At 42.4% G+C, this 13,751-nt stretch overlaps 1 protein-coding gene across 2 annotated transcripts in view; it reads right to left on the bottom strand.

Annotated features, from left to right (window-relative positions):
- The window catches only part of LOC107983242 (protein eyes shut homolog), a 206,204-nt gene that overhangs the window by 189,578 nt on the left and 2,875 nt on the right, over window positions 1-13,751 (bottom strand). For both annotated transcript variants that reach the window (XM_062969078.1, XM_062969079.1), the window contains exon 2: window positions 8,063-8,176. In XM_062969078.1, the coding sequence (XP_062825148.1) occupies window positions 8,063-8,176 (114 nt within the window). The remainder of the gene's footprint in view (window positions 1-8,062; window positions 8,177-13,751) is intronic.

The following is a 13,751-nucleotide window of genomic DNA, read 5'->3' as shown; positions in this document are numbered from 1 at the left end:
ATGAAAATCCACAGGATCGAGACATGAAAATCCAAATGAAGCATGAAACAAGAGTCCAAGAAGTAGGATCAAACCTCTCAATGAGCAGTTACCCACCTCTGAGCTTACTCTCAGAACCAGTTCCTCTTAAAGCTAGAAAGGCCCCTTTCCATGGGAAGTTTCTTCAAAACCCTTTCTTATTAGTAACCATTTGCTCCTTCTCAAAAGCTCCCTTTCTTTTCTCTGTTGACGTATTGCTTTCTTTCTGTCAACCTCATTACTCTTATCAAGACTGGAATGCCCATCTGCCAAGGAATACTCTCCCAAAGAAGGCGGTTCAAGCTGCGTGCTTGAAAACATTGTATGCCTGCTCCCAGAATCCTCAGGAACAGCAGACTCATCAAACTCTGGCTGTACAGAATCATCTACCTCTGGCTTCATGGGAATCCTAGTTCCCAACCCAGATTCATCTGACTGATCAGATGCAAGTACAATCACAGGCCCAACCCCAGGCTCACCTGATAGCTCAGGCTAGAATACAACAATTAACAAAAGTGATCTTAATAACTTCTTTTTGCAACATGTCACATATAAAGAAATAGAGATGCAGCCACTAGTCTGTTTTGGAACTTCAGTGAGGAATAGAGGGCTCTTCTAATCATGGCCCACACAACCGTGAAGTCACTTCTGGATATCATCATGACATCCAAAGACTGGCAGTCCTGATCATGGAATAAACTGTAATAACACAGTTTAGCCTTGTTTTAAGGAAAGTTGGAGGCTGTTCCTGAATTTGAGGGCATTTTGGTCACTGTATGGACAGCACAATTAGGTCCAATGCAAACTGGTCTATTGTCCAAATGGGTTGCCATCTATATCCTCTTTGCCAAGCAGAAGAAAAGGGACACAGATCAGACTGGAAAACCACAGAACCCTGGAGGCTCTTCTACAGTTACCTAAAACCCAGGAGAAAGCAGGTTAAAATAACTCACTTCTTCCTAGGTTTCAGTCCCCACCTCCTCCAACAACCCCAGGCTTTCAAGCATCATGATGACTATGTAGAGGGGCCTGCACTGCCTGCAGCCCCCCCCCATACATTTTGTTAGAGAAATGGGGTCTGGGAGGGAAGGGGTGGGTGTCTTCCTGCTCCTTCAGACTCCAGGAGCCTGAAGAACCAGGATGGCTATGGAGATTGACCCCCTGGATCATGAAGCACGGTCCTAGGAATCACTCCCCACAGGGCCCACACCTCGAAAGATCTGGACTTAGTTTAATTAATGCTGAATAAATTGGGAAAACACAGTTATCTCTACATTAATTCACTTTTACCTGAAGCGTTGTTTGGATGCCTCAGGTTAAAGCAAGACTATTCCTGCATTTTGGGCCTTTCTGGAAGGACCCTGGGAGTGCTCCTGGCTGTCACCGAGTGAACAGGGAGAAGGAAGGGAATCACTATAGTAAGGTGATGGTCCATAGATTTATGTCTCGATGGGATGTACATCTTTGTCCTGAAACCAGAGGCGGTTCAACCACCAGGCCAACTAGGCAGTTGCCTGTGGCGCCATCTTGTTGGGGGCGCCATTGAGGCAACTCCTGTCTCCTGCGGCCTGCCTCCGCAAGGTATTGAATTGCTTTTTCTGTTGTTTTGTTGTAAAACATGATGTTTTAGTGCTTAATTTGTAAAATCTTAATGTAATTTGATGTTTAATAGGCTTTTCCTTAATCCCTCCTTATTATCAAACATTTTCGCTTATCCAACGCTTTTATTTTTCAGTGATTGGTTTGGGGGGGGGGGCGCCAAAATTCTGTTCGCCTACACTTGAAAAATACCTAGGGCCGGCTCTGCCTGAAACCAAGCCCTAATGGAATCAACCATTGTACCCAGCAAAAATGTACACTGTCCTCACCTCAGGTTGACAAAAATCAATGTTCTGTATCTGCTCGGAAAAAGATCTCCCCATTTGCTTTCTGTTTATAACACCTTCAAGAACAGATTTGTATGCATATTACAGCTGTTTCATTATTAAAGCATAATATGTAGACATCACAGAACAAACAAACACCTTACATCACCTCAGACACAATATTCTTTAATGTACAAAATTATCATGTTCAACTGAGTATCATCAAGTGTTTAGAAATCAAAATTATACATGAACTCTATATGTAAACTTGTGTGTGTGTATGAATGTACACAGAGGAATTGTGCTTTTTAATTCTTGAAAATAAATCTTTCTTAATATTTGCAAATAAATAAAGACAAATAATAGGAAAGACATATGGGACCTTGGGGAAGGTATACAAGAGGAATCTAGAAGATTAAATTCTAATATACAGGATCGATAGCATAGACAGTTGTAAATACAACATCGAGTTTTGTAATCTAACAAAATGGCTTTTGATATCTCAGATTCACTTGTAAATAGGGGTAAGTGTATCTCGATGAAAATGGTCAAGTTATCCTTGACCCAGATTTTTAAAAAAACATCCTATGGAGATTAAGATCTTGTCCATAAATTGGCTCCGTAGAGACTGCTACGATTCTGCCCCATTCCTCTTAATAACATTTGAGGATGCTGAAATACCTAATGAGGCATCAGCACATAAATCCTGGATGAGCTACTGGGGAATCTATATTAGGAGGGTATTCCAGGATTCCATAGTCTGACCTCTTATCCCTGGATTTAAAATAGGCCCCCATAACAAGGAAAATCTAGATACCTTAGAAATGATACCTAGAAAATCGGAGACCCTTAGAATCTTCCATAGATATCTGTGGGAGAGCTCCAATTGCCCCTTTATTGATCTCAATCCCTATCAAAAATGAAGATCAGCCCAAAACATAGCTCTTATGTCACTGAGAGGGGGGATGGTTCCCGACCACCCGGCAAATCGATGTTGCGATTTCGCACATCATTTTGCAGACAAAGTCGCTCAGATACGCTCTGAATTAGATGCCATTTTTTTTGCAATACCAAATGAGGTAACCGATGCATCTGCTTGTCTGGTTTTGATGGATTCGTTTCAGCTGGTTCAGCCTGAGGGTGTCGAGGGGGTCCTTGGGGCAATGAGGATGACCACCTGCGCTCTGGATCCTTACCCTTCCTGGCTTATTAAACTTGCCAGTATGGGATTGGTGGATTGGTTTGTAAAAATCATAAATGTCTCACTTGATCAGGGGCATATGTCATCGAGCCTTAAACAGGCAATAGTAAGGTCTAGCCTGAAGAAGGCATCTCTTGATCCTATGGTTTTAAACAACTACTGACCAATCTCCAATCTCTCCTTTTTGGGCAAGGTTCTAGAGCGGGTTGTTGCCACACAGCTCCAGGGATTTCTCAACGAGACCAACTATCTGGATCCATACCAGTCTGGTTTCAGGTCTGGTCACGGTACTGAGACAGCTTTGTTCGCCTTGGTGGATGACCTCCACAGAGCACTTGACAGGGGGAGTGTGTCCCTGTTGGTTCTCCTGGACATCTCAGCGGCTTTCTATACCATCGACCATGGTATCTTTCTGGGTCAACTCTCTGGAATGGGTATTGGGGCATTGTTTTGCAGTGGCTCCACTCCTTCCTGGAGAGTCATTCCCAGTTGGTGAAGTTAGGAGATACCTGCTCGGACCCTTGGCCTTTGATCTGTGGGGTCCCACAAGGTTCTATTCTATCCCCTATGTTATTTAACATCTACATGAAACTCCTGGGTGAGCTTATCCGGAGTTCTGGAGTGTGGTGCCATCTCTATGCAGATGACACCCAACTCTACTACTCTTTTCCACCAAACTCCAAGGAAGCCCCTCGGGTCCTGGACCAGTGCCTGGCCGCTGTTAAGGACTGGATGAGGGCTAACAAGCTGAAGCTTAATCCTCACAAGACAGAGGTCCTCCTGGTCAGTCGTGCAACCAATTGGGGTATAAGGTGGCAACCTGTGATTGATGGGGTCACATTCCCCTGGAAGACACAGGTCCGCAGTCTGGGGGTCCTTCTAGACTTAGCACTGACACTTGAGGCACAGGTGTCGGTGGTGGCTGGGAAGGCCTTTGCACAATTAAAGCTTGTACGCTAGCTGCGACCGTATCTTGAGAAGTCTGACTTGACCAGGGTGGTCCATGCCTTAGTTACCTCTAGAATAGATTACTGCAATGCACTCTACTTGGGGCTGCCTTTGAAGATTGCTCAGAAACTACAACTAGTTCAAAGATCAGCAGCTACATTGTTACCTAGAGCCAGTTACAGGGAAAGGTCAAGTCCCCCTGTTTAAACAGCTCCACTGGCTGCAATTAAGTTTCCAGTCCCAATTCAAGGTGCAGGTTATTACCTATAAAGCCCTTAATGGTTCAGGACCGGCCTGTCTTCGTGACCACATATCTCCCTATGAACCTATGAAATCTCTAAGATCTTCTGGAGAGGCTCTTCTCTCGCTTCCTCCCCCTTCGCAGGCTCAGTCGGTGGGGAAAGGGCCTTCTCTGTGGTGGCTCCCCGGCTTTGGAATTCCCTCCCCAGCGAGATTAGGTTAGCACCTACCCTCATTGTCTTCTGTAAGCAATTTAAAAAATGGCTGTTCTATCATGCATTCGATTAGACAAGTCTGTATAACCTGGTCCCTATTCATATTGAAATCTGCCCTGCCACCTTGCAGCTGTTTTCCACCTCAGGACTATTTTTCCCTATCTGCGTTGCCTACCTCATGTATTTTTTACTTTAGCACGTGTTGGTTTTTTTAAAAAAAAACAGAGTGAAAATTGTGAATATTTCTCATGTCGACAGGTGAACCTGTTAGCTTTCAAACCCTTTCTCTTACCTGTAAATGTAAACTGTCACAAGTGGGAGCAGAAAGCAAATTCTCTTACTCTTAAACAACTACTTTAATCGGTTGGGGAAAGTATTGGATTGGCAGTCTGCAAATCAGTTATTGAATGTTACAGAAGCTTGAGGCAAAGCACAAACAGCAGATCAATTTTCTTCATGCTTCAGTATGAAAAGGCCAAATGAGCAATTCAACTGAACATCCTTGCTGTCCCTCATCACAAGTGAGCACAAAGATTACAGAGAAAGCTTAATGTGTTGACAAAATGAACAACTGACTTCAGAAGAGGTTGGGTTTCAATTTAGGTCAGAAAGTAAATCTCAGGGGATTCTTTTGAGAACTTCAGTAAGAAAGTTTGACTTCTGCCCTTTTTGTTACAAATCATTATTTTTCTCAAAATGAAGCTATTTTACTTACTAAGTTTTAAAATAATTCACAGGAATTGTTTAGTAACTACATCTTTAAATAATTCACAAGATACACACATCTTGTCACAATTATATAATATTATATAGTACTAACAATGAATTTACATCCTAGTAAAGTTAGTAGATGAAAAAATAATATTCCACTTCTGAATTTTAAATTGATTGACAGTTGTAGAATATTTGTGTATTTTATGAGATTCTTTACTATGGCACTAACAACAAGCATACTTGGTAGCTTTTTCCAGCTCAGGTTTCAAATAAATAGCTGTAAATCTTTTGCCCCCCCCCCTTCTGTATGGAAACTGATATATATGCTTTTTAAAGCAGGCACATATAAAGTGCATTCTTCAAATTTTGTTTTGAAAAATCCATCACAAGCTTGAACATATAACCATTTCTCCCTGCAAATTACCATCTCAATGGAAATATGACACCAGACAATACAGTATATATTAAATGCAATATCTGCAATAAGGTAGCAAGCATCTAGATGGGGCTTCCACCCAGTTTTCAGTTAGGTGCATCTAAGAAAAATGGTTCATCATAATCTGTTGACCTGGATAGAGGGACTCCAGATGCACCACCACCTATCTATTAATACTTATAAGCATTCTTAAAGGGAAATCTCATATGATGCCAATGGTTTGTTTCCACTTTCCACATTGTTATGATTGTATTATTTTACTTTGTTTAATAATGTGTATTATGTTGTTATGTAATGTTTGTGTTGCTTTTATGACTGTAAACCGCCCTGAGTCCCATCCGGGAGATAGGGCGGTATATAAATAAAGTTTTATTATTATTATTATTATTTCCCCTTTTCCAGCTGGCTGATAGAGAGAGCTGGTTTCCTCACCAGGCAGTATCTGAAGAGACTACCAAGGAAACATTTTATCTCAATGAGTGCCTTACAATTTGACAAGAAACAGCTAATGAGTACTGAAAAAACTACCACCAAAAAAACCTATATGAGCCAAAAGAAGGATTTTTGTGTGTGTGTGTCAGGAGTGAATTGAGAAATTGGAAGTCACTTCTGGTGTGAGAGAACTGGTCGTCTGCAAGGATGTTGCCCAGGAGATGCCCGGAAGTTTTACCATCCTGTAGGAGGTTTCTTTCATGTCCCCACATGAGAAGATGGAGCTGACAGATGGGCGCTCACCCTGCTTCCTGGATTTGAACTTGGTCGGCAAACACAAGAGTTTAACCCAATGCACCACCAGGGGCTCCTAAGAGAAGGGTGACCCAGCTTTAAAGAAGTATGCAACACCTGCCCTGGCCAGGACCTCTTCATCCAGCAATGTCCCAGCATCATCCCTCTTTGGAAACTGTGATGATGGGATACATACATACCCTTGGGGAAGTGCAATTTTGAATAGTTTCATGTCAATACATTTCTCATTCATCCCTAATTTCAAGGTGCTCACTTAATCAAAGAACTATATTAGAATATTTCAGAAGCACAAAGGTTTCTTTGAGGTAGCATATTATGACAGCCAATAGAGATCAGGTGAATTAATATCAGAATGTACAACAACTTAATTCCTCAATCATCCCAGCTAGCTACCTTAAGTAATTTATTTATTATTTATTTATTTCCATCATTTCTATGCCGCCCTTCTCACCTGAAGGGACTCAGGGCGGCTCACAATCTGGCAAATTCAATGCAAAAATTGTACAAAAATAATACATAGCAATTAAAACAATCCATTTAAAACAACCCAATAAATACATTTAAAACAGTATAGTAAAATACTTAATCCATTCGTCCACATAAACCTTGCACGTAAACCTTAATCCGGACCGAGTTAAAGCCATCATAATTCATTCATTAAACGCTTGTTCGCAAAGCCAGGTCTTCATCTTTTTTCTGAAACTCAGAAGGGATGGAGCCTGCCAGATGTCACTGGGGAGGGAGTTCCACAGCCGAGGAGCCACCACCGAGAAGGCCCTGTCCCTCGTTCCCACCAGCCACACTTGTGAGGCAGGTGGGACCGAGAGCAGGGCCTCCCCAGATGACCTTAAAGTTCGCATGGGCTCATAGGAGGAGATACGTTCGGATAGGTAAGTTGGACCGGAACCGTTTAGGGCTTTGTAGGCCAAAACCAGCACTTTGAATTGAGCTCGGTAGCATATTGGCAGCCAGTGGAGCTGACGCAACAGAGGAGTGGTGTGCTCCCTGTACGCCGCTCCAGTTATACGCCTGGCTGCCACTCATTGTACTAATTGAAGCTTTCAGGCCGTCTTCAAAGGCAGCCCCACATAGAGCACGTTGCAGTAGTCCAAATGAGCTGTAACCAGAGCGTGGACCACCGTGGTCAAGTCAGACCTCCCAAGGAACGGGCGCAGCTGGCGCACAAATCTGAGTTGTGTGAAGGCTCCCCTGGCCACCGCCGAGACCTGGGGCTCCAGGCTCAGCAATGAGTCCAGGAGGACCCCCAGACTGTGAACCTGTGTCTTCAGGGGGAGTGCGACCCCGTCCAACACAGGCTGTAACCCTATTCCCTGTTCAGCCTTACGACTGACCAGGAGGACCTAAGACATTTTCACGTTCTTCATGAAAGAGACTTACAATGCTAGGGATTTTTTTAACTAGAAAAGAAGGCGAATGGACATGACATTTCAGCTTTTTCAAACCATTTATATTATACCACTTATATACTTAACTCAATATAGAACTGAGTAAGTGTAATGCTTATAGTAGATAATTGCAAAACCCGGAGTGAAGAAAAACTGACTTTTTCTCCCATGATGTATTAAACTTAAGTATGAACAAGTGCTTTCTAAACAAACATTAAAGGAAACCCATACAGCTACATGTACACTTTGGTGACAATAAATAAATGTCTTACCTGAAGGGTCTTTATTACATTGACATCTATATGTATTTGGTGAAATATTCCTGCAGTTGCCATTGAGACAACTACGTGGTTGGCATTGTCCAATTATTTCTGTGCAGTTCTTCCCTTAAACAAAAGGAAAAAATACAGAAATGAATAGATGTTTTTATCAAATAAAATGGGAAATGCATGTATGAGTAGTATAAATAATTTCAGTTCCTGCCTAGCCTGCACATTGTTTGAATTGGTATTCCACAAGTATCTTTACATTTGTTCCTATAACACTTTTCTCATCGGCAGGTCAAGTTTGTACACACTGCACTAATGATATATATCTACAATAAATGAAGTCATCAAACTATTTAACATGTGCACAGAAAATACATTTTACTCTCCAAAAACAAAAACAAAACAAACAACACAGTGCAAGAGCTAGTGAAGAAGCATCTGTCAGACAATTGCTCCAAGAAATACAGACACTGAAACTTTAGGAAAACCAACACATTTAAACTAGAAGATTGGTTCCATGGTGAATCACGATGAATAGAAAGAAATACCCAGCTCCCTTATCTTAGAAAAAGCCTTCTCCTCTCATGTTGTGCTTGGGTCAAACTCAGACAGATGTGAAAACCTGGACCCATCCTGAGCCGACTTTTGGCTGTCCACATTGCATTCCTGTACTTCCAATTAGTATTGCTGCTATCCTGGATCAAACTGACTTTGCTCTGCTTTTGACAAAGTTAGTGGGGCTCTAGATTTTGCTCTGATGTATCCCACATTTTCAAAGCAGAATGAACAACTGGATCAGGTTTGATTTGGACTAGTATGCTGTCCGAACTGGACACCATTAGTCAGCCTTTCACTGTCCTCAAAGAAAGTATAGCTCATGCCTATGTTGTCTCTATTACTACTCCCAGATGGACACTGAGTTCTGTATGAATTTCTGTTCTGAATTCCATCATGGATACCCTTTTCTGACATTAGCAGAGGTGTCCACTCACCTGGGAAGAAGGTTGGGAGATTAACCCCTCCTCCTTCCTGGTCATGCGTATGCCTTCTGCTGTTATCAGAATAGGATAGCTGCATTGGTTAAGAGCTCGCACAGGGCTCTGTGGCCAGTTGGGAGCAGCGATGGAGACATGGAAAGTGAGGAGATGATCCAGCAGGACTGATGCAGTCTCAGTTTGACTGGACCATGTGGATGCCAATCTAGCATCTCATCAGAGTAACAACTTCATCACATGACAAATTTTAGTGTTCTAAGATGCTGCCACCCCAGTAGAGCGATGAAGCCCCACGCTGCCCATCATATGATGTAGCCTCACTTCCGGTGGGACTCCGTTTCTCAACTGGGACAGCAGTATGGTAGGATGCTGTGCTGCCAACATGGTAGCCTCCCCGTGTTCCATTTGGAACAATGGGAATACCGTGGGACAAGCCATGTGGTGACATTTCCCCACATGTGGTAGGAAAGCATCGCTTCCAGCCAGCTGGGGTTGCGGGGTACCAGGATTGCCCTGCTCCTTGCTGATTCGCTAAGGAGGCTGGCAAATTGGCATGAGGGACCTCATCAATGTGATGAGGTCTTATGTATGATTGCTACCAGGGCCACTCTGGGGCATTTCAGATTAGCTATGGATTTACCAACCAATGTTGACTCACCCCAAAAACTGTATTGATATTGCAGAATTATAGCAGTTTGGTACTACTTTAATTGTCATAGCTCCATCCTATGGAATCCTTAGATTTGTAATTTCTTGTCGTACAGAGCTCTCTGACAGAAAAGGTTAAATATGTTACAAAACTACACATCCCAGAATCCCATAGCATTGATCCATGGCAGTTAATGTGATGCCAAACTGCTATAATTCTACAGGGTGTGTACAGCACTAGCTGGAGAGAATGAGACTGTTAGGAGGTGACTTGTTTAAATAATGTTTCTTGGCTTTTGTAATATAATTCCTACTACAGTCTTAGTTAGTAACTAGAACTACATGAAGCATGGTGGGAGCTGTTTAAAAAGTAGAACCTAGCTATAACATTGCAACAGACAAAGAAGAAAGAAACAGGAAGGACTTTTGTATCATGGAGAGAGGCCTAAAATCTCAACATGTTATTGTTAGTAATCTTGTTGAGGCATGGAATTGCTGCACGAGCTTGATCAGACCTTGCTTTAGGGGAAAAGGGGGGAAAGCAACAAGTAAAGCTATTATATTAACTTTTTAAGATTAAAGGGGGGGGGACAATAAATATGGAAGCTGTTTACTCAGGGCTCTGGATGTACCTGGATGAGTTACTCAAGGCACAAGATGAATACCGTATATGCAGACAAAACAAAACAGTGGAATGCTATCATTTCTTTACCAGGCACCAAAGCAATAAAAAAGATTTACATTCTTGTGTTTTAGTATTAAGGACTGCTTGTAATTTTGGGGTGATAACAGAATCTCTTATCACAGACAGAATGTAGAACAAGAGATGATCATCTCCATGAGAAGCTGCTGCAGGAAACAGATTTAGCATCAGTTCATTGCCTGAATTTGGGCAGCCAGCCGAACTTTTGGGGGGAAAAAAGAATCAGATTGCCAGCTGACAAACAAAAAACTCAGGTAAGCCTGCCAGAAGATATAGGTCTTCTGATGGGTTTTAAATTCTGACAGCTCATTTAACTCATTTAACTGAACTTTAAATAGTTTAACATAGTTTTTTGTGTTAATGTTATGCAACGAAAGATGTATCACTATATGTGGAGCTACATAGGAATTTAAGACAGCAGGAAGGAAGAGAAATAGTGCCTGGTTGATCCTGGATCAGTTTGTAGCATTACACTCTGGACTGATGCCGGATCAACTATGATGGCTGTTGCATACATCGGGCCTAATCCCCTGCACTGCCATATCAGTGTCTAAACAGTCCAGTCAGGATGAGACTTCATTAACTCTTCATTAACTGGCCCATCACCTTGTCTTCATCCCAGTGTTGCCACTTTTCACCAGTCAAGGAACTTCTTACAAGAACCTGGATGTTACTCATGCATGCACAACTTGCAGCCCTCCACGTGTTTTGGACTTCAGCTTCTCAAATTCCTGGCTATTGGACAAGCTGGTGCTTCTGGGAATTGAAAACCCAAACACCTGGAGGGCTGCAAGTTATGCAGACCTGCTGTTGTGGTAGCATCTACTGAGATCATAAAAGGGTGTCCTCACTGGGGAGGGGGGGGGGTAACTCTACCCTCTCCTTCTTGTTGTTCATACCAGTGCCCATTCTTCCCTCAGCAGAAGTAATCACCAGGCTCTTCCAGGAAGCTCCTTGGTCAGCAAGGAGCGGCAGCAGTGACATGAAGACAATCCATCTGCACTGATCAGTGCAGGAAAGAGTAATAGTGGTGATCTACATGTAGATAATGGTTTGGGCCAAACTGACCACATGGCCACAAACCGCAAGGAGATTCAGGATTTTTTTTTCAAACTTTGAAGTATTGTCTGAGCTTAGTTCAGTGCAAAGTTAAGTACTAAAGGTCCAGATTCTCTTCAGAGGTCATTACAAACATTGCTCTAGTAATACAGAGAAAAGACACAGCAAGGGAACAACTACAAGGAAACAATTCAGCATGTACACCAGTGTAGAGTGAGCTGGAAGCAAAGAGATGGTTAGGAGTTGCCTGAAGACTTGTTTAAATACAGTTCCTTGGATGTTGTTATATAACTCTTCCTTCTACCTCATCACACTAGAGCATGAATCCATTTTAAATCCAGTTTCTGCCTCCTGCAGAATTCTGGGATTTGTAGTTTGGTGAGGCCCAGGACTTATCTGGTTAAGCTGTTTAAAGCCCCCTTCCTAAAGTGGATTTAAAGTGGATCCAAGCTCTAGTGTGATGAGCTCCCTTGGCACCTTACTAATAACTAGAACTACATGAAACACAACTGGCATACAGCTGTTTCAGAAAAGGGAAACCTGGGCTAAAGCAATATAAGGTGAATCCATAGAAACTGGCATATGTTGATTTAATTTAATTAAAAAAAAACTATTCCAAGAATCCTAGCCAGCCTGATTAGGGGATTCAGGGCACTGTAGCAAAAAATAAAAAACAAAAAAATTACTCTTCAAGGCACTGTCTCCGGGAAGGTAATTATTTGACTATTATGTCTCAAATGTTTTAAAAGCAAATGTTCTAAATTCAGGGGAGGAAACAACCTACAAATATTTGAGCATAATATCCTTTCTAATATTTATTTTTCAGCATGATTTAACATCTGCCTGGAAATGCAGACAGTTTTAGAATGAATTCTCCTTAAACATGCTGCTTACTGGAAATTACCGACCATAAATTGCTTGTACTTTTACAGCATATGGGACTTAAATACCGTATAATTATGTTTGTCATTTGAATTGTTGCTATACTGTTATTCACACTTGAGCAATTCTTCTATTTTTTTTAAATATGTATACATATAATGCAATGAGAGTCATTGTTCACTTCCACCTGTAAGCTGCATCCATAACTCAGTTCCTAACATTTTAGCTTCATTGGTTTCATTTCATTATATAAAGTTTGCTTAGGCATAACTTATGATACTGCAGTCTTTTACACAGTTCACATTGTCACATCTGACTCAGCTGATTTCCAGATTCTTAGCAGAGTTCTGACTGGAGTGAATGAAAATCCATCTTTGATATTTTACATGAAACAAGGGACCTCATCACATTGAGTTCTGCCTCCATTTATTTTTATTTATTACAACATTTATATCCCGCCCTTCTCACCCGAGAGGGGACTCTGGGCGGCTTACAATAAACACACATATAAAAAATTATACAATACACTATAAATCAGATTAAAAATTATTAACTTACATCAACATTCATAAAAACATTCTAAAATGCAAATGGGTGTGTTCAAGTTCAAAAGACTGGGTCTGTCAATTGAGTTCTGGCGTACATAATAATAATTAGCGCTGCTGATTCTTATTTGAAAGCCTGGCCCCACAACCAAGTTTTAACCTTCCTACGGAAGGATAGGAGGGAGGGAGCCTGCCTGACTTCAATGGGGAGGGCGTTCCATAGGCGGGAAGCCACTACTGAAAAAGCCCTGTCTCTCGTCCCCGCCAGCCGCACCTGTGAGGCTGACGGGACCGTGAGCAGGGCCTCATCTGATGATCTTAAGCTTCGAGATGGGTCGTAGCAGGAGACATGGTCGGACAGATAAGCTGGGCCAGAACCGTTTAGAGCTTTATAGGCTAAAGCCAGCACCTTGAATTGTGCTCGGTAGCTAATCGGCAGCCAGTGGAGCTGGCGTAACAGAGGAGTTGTACGCTCCCTGAATGCTGCTCCAGTTATTAACCTGGCAGCCTCCTGCTGGACTAATTGAAGCTTCCAAACAGTCTTCAAAGGCAGCCCCATGTAGAGTGCATTGCAGTAGTCTAAACGGGATGTAACGGGAGCGTGGACCACCGTGGCCAAGTCCAGCTTCCTAAGGTATGGTCAAAGCTGGTGCATGAGTTTTAACTGTGTGAAGGCTCCCCTGGCCACCGCTGAGACCTGGGGTTCCAGGCACCTGCGCCTTCAGGGGGAGTGTGACCCCATCCAGCACAGGCTGTAACCCTATACCCTGTTCGGCCTTCCGACTGACCAGGAGGACCTCTGTCTTGTCTGGATTCAATTTCAATTTGTTGGCCCTCATCCAGTCCGACACAGCGGCCAA

This window comes from Anolis carolinensis, chromosome 1, assembly GCF_035594765.1.
Source record: "Anolis carolinensis isolate JA03-04 chromosome 1, rAnoCar3.1.pri, whole genome shotgun sequence".
In the NCBI taxonomy this organism is placed as follows: domain Eukaryota; kingdom Metazoa; phylum Chordata; class Lepidosauria; order Squamata; family Dactyloidae; genus Anolis; species Anolis carolinensis.
The sequence above is the reverse complement of the archived record's forward strand: the minus strand, read 5'-3'. Positions and strand labels throughout refer to the sequence as shown.